General features: G+C 49.4%; 1 protein-coding gene across 5 annotated transcripts in view; it reads left to right on the forward strand.

The window, feature by feature from the left end:
* CADPS (calcium dependent secretion activator) overlaps positions 1-16,588 on the forward strand; it is a 196,588-nt gene that overhangs the window by 21,279 nt on the left and 158,721 nt on the right. For all 5 annotated transcript variants that reach the window (XM_084530730.1, XM_084530733.1, XM_084530732.1 and 2 more), the window contains exon 2: positions 13,461-13,574. In XM_084530730.1, the coding sequence (XP_084386856.1) occupies positions 13,461-13,574 (114 nt within the window). The remainder of the gene's footprint in view (positions 1-13,460; positions 13,575-16,588) is intronic.

Here is a 16,588-nt window from a genome sequence, read left to right on the forward strand (position 1 = left end):
CTCTTGCAGGGAACCTGGGAACAGAAGGGCAGCTCGAGGATGGAGAACGCCGTAGGCAAACCCTAGCACAGCTTCCTTTCACGAAGAATAATCCGATTTTGTTTTTTTTTTTTCCTCCTTCTCCATGCCCACGTGTTTTCTGCTCCTACCATCACTCCTCTGAAATTATATGCTTCAAACCCGCAGCAGCTCTGTTGCTTTTTGTGGGGGTTTCAGCTCGTACTCTGGCAATACAGACACGCTCCCTACCAGATGTAACGACAGGCACTTCTTCCTCCAGCCCCGTAGGGCTGTGCTCCGTCAGCTCCGCGTGCAGCCCGCAACGAGGTGCTAGCAGGGGACAGCAACCTCCCAGGAGAGGGGACTGGAGCTCAAAGCCCTTAGAAATACCTCACCTCAAGCCCAAAGAAGAAAAAAGAGTCTCGTTTTCAGGTGGCCCTCCTTTTACTCCACAGTAGAGGAATCCTTAAAACAGCTTTTGTTGCGTTGGCTGAAAGTCTTTAGTGCCTAGCTGTGTTTTTGTAAAGGATCTTTATGAACAACTGCTAGGCTGAAAATTGCCATACTTAAGGTATTTAATGAATAATAATAATGCCAAACTTGCATTATGCTGGGTTTGTTGGAAAAGCTGGGGTTTTCCACCTAGTATCTCACCTGTGGCCAGAAAAGGTGAGATACTTTTCTCTGAAAAGGCACTGCACGCCACCAAAGTCACCCCAAAAGGCTCTCTTTGTGGTTTTTGACTTCCAGCTTACCAGGATTGTTTGTTTCCAGGCTGAGCTGTGGATGGGGGAGGCTGATTGCACCGGACCAGGTTAGGATGCGTTTACTCATGTAGGTCTTTGTGCCATGGGGCAAACGTGAGGTATTTTTGCAGCTGGGTCTTGCCACATGAGGCTGGATTTCTGGTTCTGGGTCATAGAAAGCAGTGCTGAGGGGTGTTACTTAGCTCTGATTGAGCTGGGCAGGAGGTGAAAGGCAAAAAGAAGCCAGCTAGAAGCACCAAAGGAAGAGGGATGCTCACTTGGGGAGCTGTGATGTCCCTCTTGTCCTTGCCAGATTCCCCCAGGGGTGGTTCAAGCAGGGTTCAGACCCTTGCTGCAAAGCCAGTCGGGCAGCAAATGGCCCTTCTCTTATCTTAATGACCATTACTGAGCTCCACGGCTGATTGCATGCAGGCAGCTAATTACCCTCTTTGCAAGCACCCCAGATGAGCTGCACGCACGCTTGGTGTGCGCCGCAGTGCCATTTGCCATAGCCACCTTTCTTTCATTCTTATTTACAGCACAAAACCGAGGAGCAGCCACTGCTTCCTCCAGCCTCCCATCGTGGGTGAGCGTGCTCTGAGCCTGGAAAGCTGGGAACTTGTTTGGCTCTTGCCCTGTCTCTGGAAAGAGTCACAAAACTTGTTCCTTTCACTTCCCAGCCTCCTCTTCTAAACTGTGCCAAAGACTAGGGCTTGGTAAAATTGGATAATTTTAACAGTGCCTTTCCTTAAAATAAATAATTATAATAATAAATCTTCCCTGTGGAAATGATTACTATTGCAAATAACGGATCCTGATGTCTTTGGAGGCACAGACATTTGCTCAGCTGTTTGGGTACCCAGCAGCAGCTGTGCAAACGTGCGTTCCCATGCCCCATGGCTCTGCGCAGCGATGGGGACGTGAAGTTGAAGTGCTCTGTTTTCGAGCAGCAGCTTGCTGCCTCAGAACAAACTACCTTTTACCAAACTTTTTTTCTTCCAGCTCCAAACAACATGCCCTTGTAAAGCCTGAGATTACTCACTTTAGCAGGAAATGTGAGGAGGAGGAGGAGGTACGCTCCAGTTTCACACCTTTTCTCTTTTTTCATCTAGAAACAAGTTCTGTTCTGGCTTGAGTGATTGACTGAACCTTTTTCAAGTGTTGTCTGAAGGAGACAAGTTTTCTTTTGCTGGATCGGAGATGTTGTTTGGCTCGTAGATTTTCATAAAACCGGGGATGTTTTCTTTCTTTGTGTTTGCTTCCAGGAAATCACAGCACATGCACGGAATAAGGGAGAATTTCAAGCACAACAAGTTGTACTTAGCCGGAGCCCTAGCGTGTAGTAGGTTAGTTCTCTTGATGATGTGCTTTGAAAACTGGCTGCCTTTGGGAAAGAAGCCTTGGGCTTCCCCTTCCACCCTCTGTCCCAGGCTGCTGTAGGTGGCAGCGCTCTGATTTGGGGCTTGACAGTTTCCCCACCTCTCCGTGGGAGCGCAGGCAGCTCTTGGCACTTCAGCCTTGTGTGCCTGGAAGCTTCTCGCCGTTTCTTGCCTTATTGTTCAGTCGCATTAAAGGTATCTCCTCCCCTGCTAGCTGTGCCGGGCTGCAAACGGCACTTCCACAGAGGCAGGAACACGCCAGGAGCCCTTCAGCCTCCATTCATTTGTCCGTCCCTTCTGCTCGGCGAGAAGTGGGTTTAAAATAGCTTGTGACACGGAGGAGTCAGAGCCTAATGATGAAAATGGTACGAAAATAACTCCACTGATGGTGGATGGACATTTTTTTTTTTTTTTTTTTAAGGGGCAAGACTGTGTTTTTTGTTTGCAGATCTGAAGTGCCGGGAGGAGATCTTTAGCTCACATTGTTTAACGTTTTCAAGTCAGCATGAGCTGCTGTATCCATGAACCGGGAAGGATGAGCAGCTTCTGCGGTGCGTGAGGTCTGCCTGGAGTGGGAACATTGAGGTGAAAATAGTTCCAACAGTGATCTGAAAGCGTCTCTCTAAAAGTAGCTGCCTTTTCTTCTCGGATAGCCATACCTAGTCTGCGAGAGGCTTTCAGTCTTCTCCTGCGTGTAGCCACTTCTGGAGGAAAGTGAAGTGCTGCTGTGTGCCCCTTTCACAAGCGGGAGACGAGGCACAAAAGGCACAGTTGAGCTGTTGGAGAGCAAGGATCCACCTGAGTCCTGGGATGCTGCTCGCTCTGAGGGACCTGCCAGCACAGACCAGGCTGTGTTCCCCCTCCATCCTTCCCCCCGTTTTTGGAAAGCTGCTAATTTCTGGGTTTTGAGCTGTCCTGGATCTGGTGGTGGCCTTCAGTCCAAACATCGGTTGTACCAAACCTCGCCTAGTCACTGAGGCAGTCCAAGAAGTGAGGTGCTCAGGTGGTAGGGGTTACTGATCTCCTGCACACTGTGCTGCCCCTATAACACTGCCCAGATGGGGGAAGAGGTGGCCCTGTGTCAGTTACCCATCAGGAGGGGCTGGCAGCGTGTCCCAGGGCAAAGGGACTCCAGCCATGTTCATCTGCTGAGTAAAACCATTGACTTTTACACAATTCTTCTCACTGGGCACCCGGGCATAATACGTGAGTACCTTTGTAGAGCTCGTAGGTTATTTTGCACAAAACTCTTTAAAATAAATACAGGATCTATCTATTGAAAGATGAAATGCCTTTCTCAGCGCATCAGTGCTAGGATTGTGCGACCACCGGGCAATGAAGTGCAGCATCCATCCAAACTGCCTTTTTTCCCTTTCTTTGTCAGTAAGGCTGTAAAGCATCCACGTCCTGCAAGCTGTCCTCAGAGTATTCAGAAAGAAGTATAAATTCTGGCAGCTCTGTGGCTCGGCCTGTCCTGGATTGTTCCAAGGGATGCAGCACGGGTGGCTGAGGGGAGGTGACCGTGATGTTCTCCAGCTCCACACCATCCCTGTTCGCCGTGCAGCACGCTGTGGTCTGTAGGCACAAAATGCAACGCGCTGTCCCAGGAGCTGTGTCGTGTCAGCACTCATAAGCTGTGGAAGACAAAGTGCTGCTCTACATCCAGAGAAAAAAGAGCAGGAGTGAAAACATTACTTGGCAAGGCTGCCTGGAAGGCTCAGGGGAGAGTCAAAGATCTTCTTTCCCTTCCTGGTCTAAGGTGTTTTGTTTTGCTGAGGTCTCGGGGCAGCAGTGGGCTGTGCCTGCCACACTGTGCTGTAGGAGTACAAGGGCAGACTGAGTCAGCTCTGCCTTTGTGGAGAGCTTCTGCACCAGGCAAAGCAAGCAGGGCTTGCCCGGCACCTCTGCCCAGGGTCCTTGCTGGTAGGAGTTTCCAGAGGATGCTGCATAAACATCCCTTAAACTTGGGGTTAACCAGAGAGAATGGGGCTTGGGAGGGAGCGAGGAAGGACTTGGGGCAGGAGAGGGGAGGAGAGAAGCCGGCTGCAGTGCCCAGCGTGGAAGAGACCTCGTGGGAATGAAAGGATTTGTCTTCTGCCTTTAGGTCACCCAGCGGGACCAGCGTGGGGACCCTTTGCATGTCTCTGCCTATCTCAGATAGCCTCCGTGCTCTTTGCCTCCTGGCTTTATTTGCCAACTGTATTTCTGTTATTTTTCCTGATTTATTAACAGGGCAGCTGCATTTTTACCACGAGCAGGATGAAGCCAGGCTTTCTGCTGAGGCCTGGGAGAGGATCCAGGTTCTCCGTGCTCTGGATGGCTCCAGCTCAGGGTTACTCACACACCGGGGGCAGAGAAGGCACCAGCACAGCAGCAGGCCAGAGGGGGAGGCAGCAGGAGAAGGAGACTTGGAGGCAGGAGCTCCTAAAGCTGCCAGAGCTGCTTTTCCCAATGAGCCTTAATGGAAAAGGGAGCCCTTTGGGGGTCGTTTCAGGGTTTGCTGTGAGTGTTGGATGGGCACACCTGATGGAAACAGAGGGAGGAGCTGAAGCAGGCAGCGGCAAGGGGCTGCAGGCATCTTTTGGCCTGCCTGCATCCAGCCTTCCCTGTAGCAGCAGGCTGCAGATGGAAGGCGTAGCTTGGAAATAGCAGGGAGAAGGTCAGCGGGGCAAGCCCCAGATCCCAGCTTTGCTTTCCCCTTACAGCATGGCACATCGCTGTGCTTCAGGAAGCAGGAGCAGCCGTAACAATGTTTTGATGTCATTCATACGGGTCTGAGGAGCATGCCTAGCTGGCACGGTGAATCACAGAAAAGAAATGGCTTTGAGAGAAGGAAAAAGCGTCCACACGTTTCAAAGAGCTGCTCAGAGCCCGTGCTTTATCTCCTCTGATAAGCCTTTGTAAGCCCTGGCTGTCCCGTGCAGGGGGGGCACTGCTGTGGGCAGTGTGATGGAAAGGGGACAGGGGCCGTGCGCTGCTGCCCCTGGGAGCTCTGTCTGCAGCTGGCCCAGCCGAAGGGATGGGTCTCCTGCCTGCCCCCTGCTTCCCCAGCAATACCTCTTCCAAAAAAGAATGTTCCAGCAGGGGCAGAAATCAGTTAGCTCTTTTTGCCTGTGCTGAAATGCTGCTGGAGTTTGGCCGCAATAGGAGGCGGTGAGAGGTTCAGGGCGAGGATGAAAGGAGGCGCTGCGCTAGGGCAGCGGCTGGGTGGGCGCTCCGTGGGGCAGCTGCTGGATTTTCTCATGTTGCTGAAGTGGATGTTTATGGTTGGGCTGGGAAGTAATTTTTATATTGCTGGGCTGCCTAAGTGAGGGGTTGCTTCAGTCCCTGGCTGGTGTATCCGTCTGGAGGGATGGAGAGGGGGCAGGCAGGCTGGATGGACCCAGGGGGGGGTTCCTGGGGCAGGAGGGGGCACAAGCACACGGCAGCCTGCTGGGGTCCTGCCTGGTCCTCTGCCTCTGAGGCTGTGACGAGGAGGGGCACAGCAGCTGGGTGAGCCCTGTCTGCTCTGGAGACCAAGGGCTGCCCACTTGCGGCTTGCTGAGAGGCCAAAGTGGTCTCCTGGGATGCTCCTAGAGGCATATCAGGGCAATCGGAGCAGGCACTTGAAAATGCCCCTGCAGAGGAATGTTTGGGGCTGTTCGATGCAATGAGTGGCATCGCGTGGGTGCCAAGGGGAGCAGACTGATGCAGTTCCCTCCCGTAGCGCCTCAGCCCCATCTCCAGGCATTCATCTCAGAGAAGGGAAAGGGCCCAGAGAAGTGAGTGGCTGACACCTGGGGACGGTGCTGCAGAGCCCCTCTGCACCACGGTGTTGGGGAGCCGATAAATCAAGCGACTGTGAGCAGGGAATTTTACAGCCAGCCAGGCACGCGCACGGCGCTCCACACAGCCTGCAAGGGAAGAGGACGTGCCAGCCTGGCATCCCTGGGAAGACGGATTGTGGCTGTCAGGAGGCAAAGCACAACGAGCTCTCCGGTAACAAATATTAAACTTCTCTGAAACAACAGTAAAATACATCGCTGGGCAGCTGGGAAAAGTTCCCCGAGACCGCCAGTTAATGCTGCTCACTTATGGAGCCAGCAGAAAGCCGGCGACGTTCAGCAGCGTGCAGAGCAGCCACGGCTGCCCAGGAGGGTTTGCAATTAAGGAGACAAATGTTGGGGATGTGAGTCACCCCCCTGGGGTCCCCTCTCCCATCAGAGGAGGAGCAGCAGCAGTGCCAGGAGAACGTGCTGTGGTTTCCTGCTGCAGAGCAGCCCGCTGGGGTTGTTCCTGCCTTGTCGTGCCCATTGCTGAGCCCCTGGGTGCCTTTTGGGGTGCTGGTGGGATTCGGAGTTGACTGTGCAGAGCTTGGCAATGTTGTAAAGCACCTACAGCTCAGAGTGGTGCTTCTCCTCGTCACTGTGCGAGCAGAAATCATTTAGGGAATGTGATGCTCCTGATAGTGAACTAATTATAAAGGGATCAGAACTGGAGTGACGATACAGCGTGTGGAAAGGGCCCTCTGAGGAGGAAAGGGGCGCAGAAACAAGGCTCAGACGCTGCTCTCCTGGGCTCTGTGGACGTGCTGGCACCATCGGTGCAGGGCAGGTGGGGAGGCTGGAGGCAACGTGTCGGGGGAGGCGCTTGGAGATCTAGTGGCATGTGTAAATGTGATAAAAGAGCGGTGGCAGATGTGTTCTTGAGCATCTTCCTGCTGCTCGGCCAGGTTAAGTGGTTGGTCTGACCCCTTCAGGGGGTGCTGTGAGAAGGACAGGGCTGCCCCCAGATGGTTTCCCCCCAACACATTCCTGCCCTGCCTGGAGCTCATGCCATGGCCGGTTTTCTGACTGCGGAAACAGCGATGCTGAGGGATGCTCATTCAAAAGCTTGCTTTAGCTCTTTCCTAAATTACCTGGTGCTGAGGAGTAATAAAATATTTATTGGATGTTACAAAACCAAACCCGGAACAACAGCACGCTGAGCAGCTAACTATGCCTCCTTGCAGTGGTACCCAAACAGCAGGCGGCCTAAGGAGAAAGAGTTTTCTGCTGCTCGTGGTCGTGTGCTGCAAGCTGATCTCTCCGAGACAAAAGGCAGAGATGCTTCCAGAGGGAATTACCTGCAGGCTTCAGCTGAGCTGCTTCTCACGAGGCGTGGGTGATGCCTGCAGGGCTCCCAGGCTGTAAACCCCAGCGGGTAAATGCAGGAACACCCGGGTCCGCAGGGGCTGGTTCAGGTCCTCGGGGTGATTTGGACTGGCCAGATCTCACCTCACTGACATTAGCGAGGAGCTGTGTTGTGTGGTTTGATGCTTACCCCAACCAATGTTGAAGCCAGCAGTGTGTTGTGGTGAGCTGTGGTTCCTTGCTGTGCAGCAGGGGCTGTGGCACACTCGGTTCAGAGGCACTTGTACAAAGCCATCATCGAGTTCATCAGGTGGGTGCCTAGCTCACGGCGTACAGTTCTGCTGGATTTTTATGAAGCCTTATCAAACTCTCCTTTACATCAGCTTTCAAGGCGTGCTGCCTGTGGTTCTTGGATGCTTTATACTGTTTATCATGCAGAGCCTGGCAAGACAACTGTCCCGTGAGTGCAAGTCACTGTTTCTGTGCACATGCAGATTTGAGAATCCACTTTAAAACACTGAAAATCTGCAGAGCTTGTCGTAGTGCAGAGGCTTTTCAAAGCACAAAGGCGTGCAACTCTCAGACTGATTAACACCCATCCTTGACACAGTGTGAGGTTCAAACCCCAAATCCAGGTGTAATGTGTTACGGTGTGTTGTAGACCTTTGGTGAGCTGTACCACTGTGCGCTCAGACAGCAAAGCCTTTTGGGGAGGGTGTGCATTCACAGGGCATGTTGCCATGTGCAACTTCCTTGTCAGGGAACTTTTCTGTTGCAAACAGCTCCTCTTTGCAACGCTTGTGCTCCCACGGTGTAGGCGAAGGAGGCTGGAGACAACGCGTGGTGCTGAATGCCAGCTGTTCGCTGGCTGGAACAGCTCTGGAGAAGGTGCCCTGGCTCCCCGCGTTCAGGTTTGTGCTCAGCTCTGAGGCAGATGGAGTACGTGCAAAAATAACACGGAGAAAGCAAGCTGCTGCTCGGCGCTTGTCCTGAGGAGGCTGGTGTGCCATTTGCTGAGGTCTGCACCAAGCAAATTCAAGAAGTTGTCTCTGTGATTTGCTTAAAACCACAGCAGGGACATGGCACATGCCAGATTTGTTCCACCCCGTGTCTGAGGTCACCAGGTTGTGCTGGGCACACGGTGTCTCTTTCTTTAAAGTCAGACCAAGACAGTCAGAAACATTTGGGTGCCACGATCATCTGGTCTCTGATGAGCTCTTCCCAAGAACGGATGCTGTTACAGGGAACATCTCAGCTGACCATTTTCATAAGAGCCCTGCATTTACCTGCTGATGCCAGAGCTCCGTGGGTGCCCTGCCGGATAGCAGCGCCAGGAGTTTATCATCACTGGCTCAACTCGTTGCATTTTTAATATGCACGTGTGTGGCTGGCAACCTAAGTACTCTTGTGCTTCAGACAGATAAAGGCTGTGAGACCCTGTACTGCATAACCACGCTGCAGCAGTAACCTGGGGGAGTTCGCTTGGGTCCGAGTCAATCTATGCAAGCAGGGCATCCTGCAATTGCTGTCGTGCAGAAATGACTGCTATTTCTTCTTCGGTGGCTGTCGCAGACTGCAAATGTGTGGGAAAAGCAGTGAGGGCTGGAAAAGAGAGGGAGGGTGATCAGAATAAATCTCTGCTGGCCACTACAGTGCTCCTGCTTACTGCTGGCTCTGTCTCTCCCAGGTGAAGGCACCTGGGTTTGTATTTGTTTCAGCTGCAGGGAGGCTCTGCCCCCGCACACGTTGAGGCTACAACCAAGCAGCATTTGACCTCTTGGCTCAGGTAGTGCAGGTGGCTGTGATGTTGTCTTGCTGTTCTTCAATGAAGATGTCGTTCTGTTGCTTTCTGCTATTTGCAGGCATGGTATGGAAGGTAGCCAGGTGAGAAGGGCTTTGTGCTGGCGCCTTCGTGGTCTTACTGGATCTGTGGAAGCTGTTGGCTTCTGGTATATGGATTTCTAACTGGTCATTGGCCTCTAATAGCAAGAATTAAAATAATAAAGAATTAAAAGCACTTAAGCCTCAAGGTGAGTGTTCAAGGGACGTGCCCTTGTAAGTCTGCGGATGGGTTGGTGGCACAGCTTGTGCCTGAAGGCCCTGCTCGAGGGCTTTGAGGTGTGGTGCTGGGGCTGTGCCAGAGCCTCCAGCCGCGGAGCAGCTCCCCCAGCAGCAGATGCGTGGTCCAAGAAGGTGGCACTGGCGTGTGGCACCTCCGGAGGGCTGGTCAAGGGTTTCCTCTTGCACAGGGAATCTGCCAGCCCACACAGGAGGGTTGGGGTAGCGTAGGCAGAAAGTTGAATGTGGAACATGTCAGACAGGGCTCATTTTCCTGCAGGTCTTACCCCCATCCACTCCTGTGCTGACTTTCTGCAACAGAAAGTGCTGCAGAAACTAAATTTAGCATGAAAGCAATTTAATTCTGGCTGGAATTGACTTTCTCGCTAACATCCCTAACAGTGACGGGACACAGATCGATACACGAGTGCTGTTTCAGAGTCTGGCGGGGATGGACGTCCGAGGGTCCTGTTAGCCATGGACCAGTCCATGCTGTACGCAAGGTGTGCTCAGAGAGGCTTTTCTTTGCCACGGATGTGGAAAATATCTGCCTAGAGCTTGGGATGAGGAGGAGGCAAATGACACTGATAGAAATGACACTGGATAGCCGGGCCCAAAGAGTCGTGGTGAATGGAGCCAAGTCCAGTTGGAGGCCAGTCACTAGTGGCGTCCCCCAGGGCTCGGTGCTGGGGCCGGTCCTCTTTAATATCTTCATCGATGATCTGGACGAGGGCATCGAGTGCACCCTCAGTAAGTTCGCAGATGACACCAAGTTAGGTGCGTGTGTCGATCTGCTTGAGGGTAGGAAAGCTCTGCAGGAGGATCTGGATAGGCTGGACCGATGGGCTGAGGTCAACTGCATGAAGTTTAACAAGGCCAAGTGCCGGGTCCTGCACCTGGGGCGCAATAACCCCAAGCAGAGCTACAGGCTGGGAGAGGAATGGTTGGAAAGCTGCCAGGCAGAGAAGGACCTGGGAGTGATGGTGGACAGTCGGCTGAATATGAGCCAGCAGTGTGCTCAGGTGGCCAAAAAGGCCAACGGCATCCTGGCTTGTATTAGGAACAGCGTGACCAGCAGGGCTAGGGAGGTGATCGTCCCCCTGTACTCAGCTCTGGTGAGGCCGCACCTCGAGTACTGTGTTCAGTTTTGGGCCCCTCGCTACAAGAAGGACATGGAGGTGCTTGAGCGGGTGCAGAGAAGGGCGACGAAGCTGGTGAGGGGCCTGGAGAACAAGTCCTACGAGGAGCGGCTGAGGGAGCTGGGCTTGTTCAGCCTGGAGAAGAGGAGGCTCAGGGGCGACCTTATTGCTCTTTACAGATACCTTAAAGGAGGCTGTAGAGAGGTGGGGGTTGGCCTGTTCTCCCACGTGCCTGGTGACAGGACGAGGGGGAATGGGCTTAAGTTGAGCCAGGGGAGTTTTAGGTTAGATGTTAGGAAGAACTTCTTTACAGAAAGGGTTGTGAGGCATTGGAACAGGCTGCCCAGGGAAGTGGTGGAGTCACCATCCCTGGAAGTCTTCAAAAGACGCTTAGATGTAGAGCTTAGGGATATGGTTTAGTGGAGGGCTGTTAGCGTTAGGTTGGAGGTTGGACTCGATGACCTTGAGGTCTCTTCCAACCTAGAAAATTCTGTGATTCTGTGATTCTGTGATTCTGAGAAAAACCCGGTGATTCATTTCCCCACCCCCGGGAGTTGATGTGCGAGATGAGTATTGGGAGCTTCTAGGAATTTCAAGAAGCATCATTTGTTTTGAAGGTACCCATTCAATACTGAGGAAGGAGCAGAAAGTATTGCTGCTGCATATTATTATGGAAACTGAACACGCAAGGTCTTGTGGAGGTTGTCCTGAGAAATAACCTGGAAAAAAATAATAAAAATGTCATGCACATCGTCAAAAAATCTCTTATGAAAAGCCTTAGCTCAGGAAATCTTTGGTCTTAGTACAGCTTCCCTTGTGCCTCAATACATTGACTTCAATGTTACCTGCACTTTTCCTATTTTTCTCAGTTTCTTACGGCCTCTTTTCTTTCATTGTTCCTGCTTGACATTCACAAGGGTTGCTAATGCAATATCGTCAATACATTTAATTAACATTCTGATTTTCTCCTCTTCCAGATAATTAAATGCTTAATAAAAACAGACCTAACTCCTTCCCACAGGTATCTCCCACTTGATCACTACATTGTTTATGGCTTGTCTTATTGCTGGCCCGATTTTCTTTTCAATTCCATCAGCTCAGATGGATTTGGAGCCTGTTTTACATCTGACGCCGTGTGCATTGCTCAAGAGCTCATGGTATCTATCATGCTCCTGGCAATACCACAAAGGGTTTTAGGTGCCTGACATGGCAGGTATGCTCTTATATACAAAAATTAAATCCTGCCAGCCTTAAAGCCAGAGGCTTTTGGCAGTGCTTTTCTGCAGGGCTTGTTGCAGACCGTGACCAAGACCGAGGTGGGTTGGTTTAGAGGGAGGATGCTTGCCCAAGCCCTAGTGCTGCTGAGCCTCGTTGCGTGTGTCAGACCCTATTTAGTCCAGGTGCTTCCTAGGCTGCTGTTTTGTGGGTAGGAATGACCCTTAGTACCAGCTCCTACAGGGCAGCAAAGGCTGTTCCATGTTTTCTGCAGCAGAGCATACTGAGTCTTGCTTTATGTCACTTTGATGAACACCTCTCCATAAGTGCCAGGATAAACTAATCCCAGATTATCGCATCAAATTGCCATTGCTCACTAACCCTCCTCAGCGTGGGGTTGCAGAATTAATTATCAGCATGCGTGGTGTTCGTTGCCACGGTCCCTAAATGCCCCGCATGGCGCATCGTCTCGATCTAGTGCTATTTATCGGTGCGTTTGCCAAGTGGTCCCTCTCCTGCTTTTCATCACTAGTGGTGTTTACCAGGCTTCATTATGCTCTAGTCACTTAGAGCTCTGTAGTTTTTAATACTTTATTCAAAGCCATTTGGACAATTAAAGCCATTATTATTTTTTTTTCTTTCATTTTAATGGGCTTGTTTCTTCTGCTGGCATACAAGTGAGGAAAAAAACACTCCTTTTACCCTTTTCTACACCTTTTGGTCATTAGTAAATAATTGTTCTGACTTTAGCTGTGCTCTTTTTCCTTTCAGTTTGAAGTTGTCACATATACATCTTGTTTGGTTCCTTCTCTTTTGTCTAAGTTAATTCTTATTGTCAAGCCTGAAGTAGCCATGTAGTAAAGCTGATGCAACTACAGCTAAATCCCTGCAGCCCTTCAGCACGAGCGTTAGCTGCATCTCAAGAGGTTGTGCTGGGAGTGCTGGTACATGGCTTACATACCTGCTGTGGCTTTGTGTGCAACAAACTGAAAAAGCTTTTTTTCTTTTCCTTTTTTATTTTTTTACTGTATCTGTTTTTAAACCAGCAGATAAATTGGCAAAATAATAGCATGTTATCTTATAAGGCTGAAAAAAAACCTCTGTAAACCTTCTGTTGGTGTCGTTGTGCCAAAATTAGAACTGTCTTGTGAGTTGTACCAGCTGCGTGCTGGACAGAAACTGTTCTGAGCAGCAAAGACACAGTAAAGAAAGTCCTCGCTTGGATGAGGAGAGCAGGTTTGCCCTTGAATTGGCACTAAATGGCATTAAATTCTTTCACCATTGGTTTTGAATGGGGTTTCCTACATGACAAGCCAGTAGAAATGAGCAAACAAAAAAAAAAAAACAAGAGTAAAGGCCAAGACCCCAGAGTGCTGATGAGTGCTGTCTTTTGCAGCCAAATCACAGGGCTTCCAGGTCAGAGATTAAACCTCATCTCCTGAAAGGGGAGGAGATGGTAACTGGGGAAAATACTGCAGTGAAATATTTACACTTTTCCAAGCACACACACAGTGGTCTGCTTTTGACTTCAGAGTACTGAAGTAGTAACTTGCATGCATTTTTGTGGTGGCAGAGTTGTTTAGAAATGATGTTCGGGATGATTTTGGTGCTCATGATTCTTAAATGAACAGGATGAAGAGTACACAGGTTTATGGACACACGGGTGACTCTTCACTATTGCTGCTGTCCTCAAAGGAGAGCAAAAATGCGCATCATAAGCATGCTGATAAGATATTGATGAAGAACTCATTTGTTCTTTCCTCATACATAATCCTTTCTTGACTAATTTTGTCCCTTTGGCATGTTTTGCAGATAAGTAAGCAGCAGCTCCAGACAATCAAAGATCGTTTCCAGGCCTTTCTCAATGGAGAAACCCAGATTGTGGCAGATGAAGCCTTTATAAATGCTGTCCAGAGCTACTATGAGGTAAGGAGAGATGATTTCACTATGCATGTGAATCACTGGTCTCACCTCTACCCACAGACTGGGTCAAATGTTGAACTGATGGTTTCTTTGTCAACAAAGCACAAACAAAAGGCAAGCACAAGGCTTCTCCTGTTTGATGTCTGATACATCACAAGGTTTGTAAGGATGAGCATTTGGAGATGCGTCATCCATAAGGCAACAGTGGCAACCCCATTCTCTGTGTTGTAGCTTGTCATAGCTTGACTATGGAGAAGATCGCCCTTTTAAGCTGAAAAATACCTTCCTGATGTTTTTTTTAACAGCCTACTTAAAAACAGGAAAGATAGCGCAATATGAAATAAATGTCGTGTGCTCTCTATGAAAAACACCAATTAAAAATGGGCAGCATATTCAGTTCTTGCTGAAGCTTTTGTGTTGTGTCTAATAGATTTTGAGATTTTCAGCAAAAGTCTTTTCTTTTTGTCAAGTCTTTGCATGCACGTACAAGTGCTCTAAAGCAAAGGGGGAGAAACAGGGATGTACATCTACAAAAACTAGATGGCACTAAGTAATGTGAAACATCCTTCATAATTGTGGAAAAGAATAATTATGTCTGTCTTTCTTTTCTCACCTCTTTGTATGCAGCCCTTAATGCTGCCTTTCAGATCTTTTCTCAGAAGGAAAGAGCTTCTGTTTTTGAAGGAAATCAGTGCTTGTAATTTGTATGAGAAGCACTGCTTATTTTTTTTTTTTTTTTTGCTAGCCTTTCTGCAAAACATTTTTCTTTCTCCCTAGAGCTATTCTGTCATAAAAGGTGAAGATTTTGAATTGTCTACATAAAATATTTCCGTGGAAGTGGGATCTAAGAGAGAGCCAAAATCAGATACTGAAACTGAAGAGAATTTTAACTCTAAAACAACAACAAAAAATGGTAACAGCTGCTTCTGTGTTAGGAAAGCACAAATTATCCCTGGATTAACTCTATTAAACTGGCCTAATAGTTACTGCTCCATCATTCTCTGTACAGGAAGGAAGCTGCGAGTAATTTACATCTCTTATCAGAAAAGAAATTGCCAAGGGATCATCATTTTATCACGGCTTCGCTGAGCAGATGCTCTTAGAGAAAGTTTTCAAGATGGCGTGAGCTGCACTTTAGGATATAAGAGCAGCATAATCTGTTTAGATAAGGTTATTGGGCAGGAAAATGAAACTGCTTAAAAACAGACAAAATACGTTCCATCTCCCTGGTGGCCCTGGCTAAAAGCATGTCCTGACCAGCTCCAGAAGTCCTATGCTATGTAATTACATCAAGTAATCAAACTTAAAAAGAACAGCTGATCAGAACTAGATGTCTGCAAACTGTCCCTTTTCAGCTCAACAGGACACTTCACTGGCATTGTCCTACTTAATGCAGGCCACAGAAAACATGATGCATCGCTCTGTCCCCTAGTGCAACTTTTACTTCTTTTTAACTCTCGGTTTCCTTTCATTTACAACAGTTTACTTCCAGCTTGCGTGCAGTTGTAGCATGGCTGCGTATGTCTTCCTCAGCACCAGAGCTCTGTGCAAGTACCTGTCCCTTGGACAGACGCTATCTAGAAATCTGCATTTAGGTACAGACTTATAAAGCTGCATGATGAGCCTTGGGCTTGGAAAATACCAGAACTTGGTTTTGGTTTTGTTTTTTTCTCAGCTGAAACTGAACATCTCTGTTCAGGATATCAGTGCAGGATAGGATCTCTTCTCTTCAAATATTGCCTAGGGAATTATTTTCTTTTTGTTGGAGAAAGAAAGAGGTAAAGATGACCTGCTAGGTCAGGGATGTGTTTGAAGCTCTTGCCCTGAACATGTTTGCATGGCTATGTTCCCCAGTTAAGTCTCCTATGAAGGGGTAAACATAGGATTGTTGGTCTTAAACAAGTTCCCAGAAAGCATCTGATAACACGGAGTGCCATGTTGCTGAGTGGTGTAAAAATCTACCATGTCCTTAGGTCATCCTTGAACTCTTTAATTATTAAGAGCCGACAGATCCACCCCTGTGCTGGCACAGCTTCTTCCAGCCAGCCGCATTCATCAGTTCTCAGCATCATTAATAAAACAGCGCTTCTTGCTAGGCATTGATTGCTCTTCTCTGTTCAGGGCTTGGGAGAGAAGAGCCAACACAATATCCCCCTGTCCCTCTCTCATCCTTTGGCTCTCCGTTGTTCCCGTGGGATCACCTGCTCTGCAGGGCCCTTTTATGTCTCGACCCTTCTGCTGTTCTCACAGCAGAAAGAGCACCTCCACTGAATGCCTTCTCCCTCCCTCCTGCTGTCAGCATCCTGTGCCTGGCAGGCAGTTCCCTCTGCACAGCCTCCCCAGGGAGCCTGCAGCTGCCCTGACCCATCCTGTGCTGCTTCAGCAACGCTGGGATGGATTTGGCCTCCTCCACCGGTGGCCGTGCCACATGCTGTGTGCCTTGTGATGATTTGAGTTGTCTTGATGTTCACCTGCAGCGTGCAGAGACCGGGCAGTTCATCCCTGTCCCTCTGGGGGTTTGTTGGTGCTCTTCCAGTGCTGATTGGCTTGGAAAGACCAGGGAATGTGAGAAGCTTTGGGCACATTATTTAACTGAAGGTAACATTGACACTAGACTAATTAATTTATTCCTCTCATCTTGTAACAGCCGGGCAGCCTGCAAAGATCTCCTCCAGTTGAGTTGTTAAATAGAAGTCTGGTCCTTATGTCAGAGGTCTCTCCAGTGCCTGGCACTGTGGATCAATGCGATGCTGTTAGCTTGAGTAGGCTGACGGGGCTCCCTGTGACAGGGCAGCATTTGGCCAGGTGGATGTTGTTATACGGTAACTTTCTTATTAAAACATTTGCTAGAACAAAATATAATCCAGCTTTCCCAAAGGGCATTTATGTATCTGGCAAAGTGTGACCGTAACGTTGTGCGAAGTCTTAATTGCATCACAGCGTGTCCATTTTAGCAGACACAAAGCAGAAGCTTCACCTGATTTCATTACGCTTCCCAAAGTGCAGATGAAGCCTCT

The sequence above is a fragment of the Aythya ferina genome, assembly GCF_964211825.1.
Source record: "Aythya ferina genome assembly, chromosome: 10".
NCBI classification, from domain to species: domain Eukaryota; kingdom Metazoa; phylum Chordata; class Aves; order Anseriformes; family Anatidae; genus Aythya; species Aythya ferina.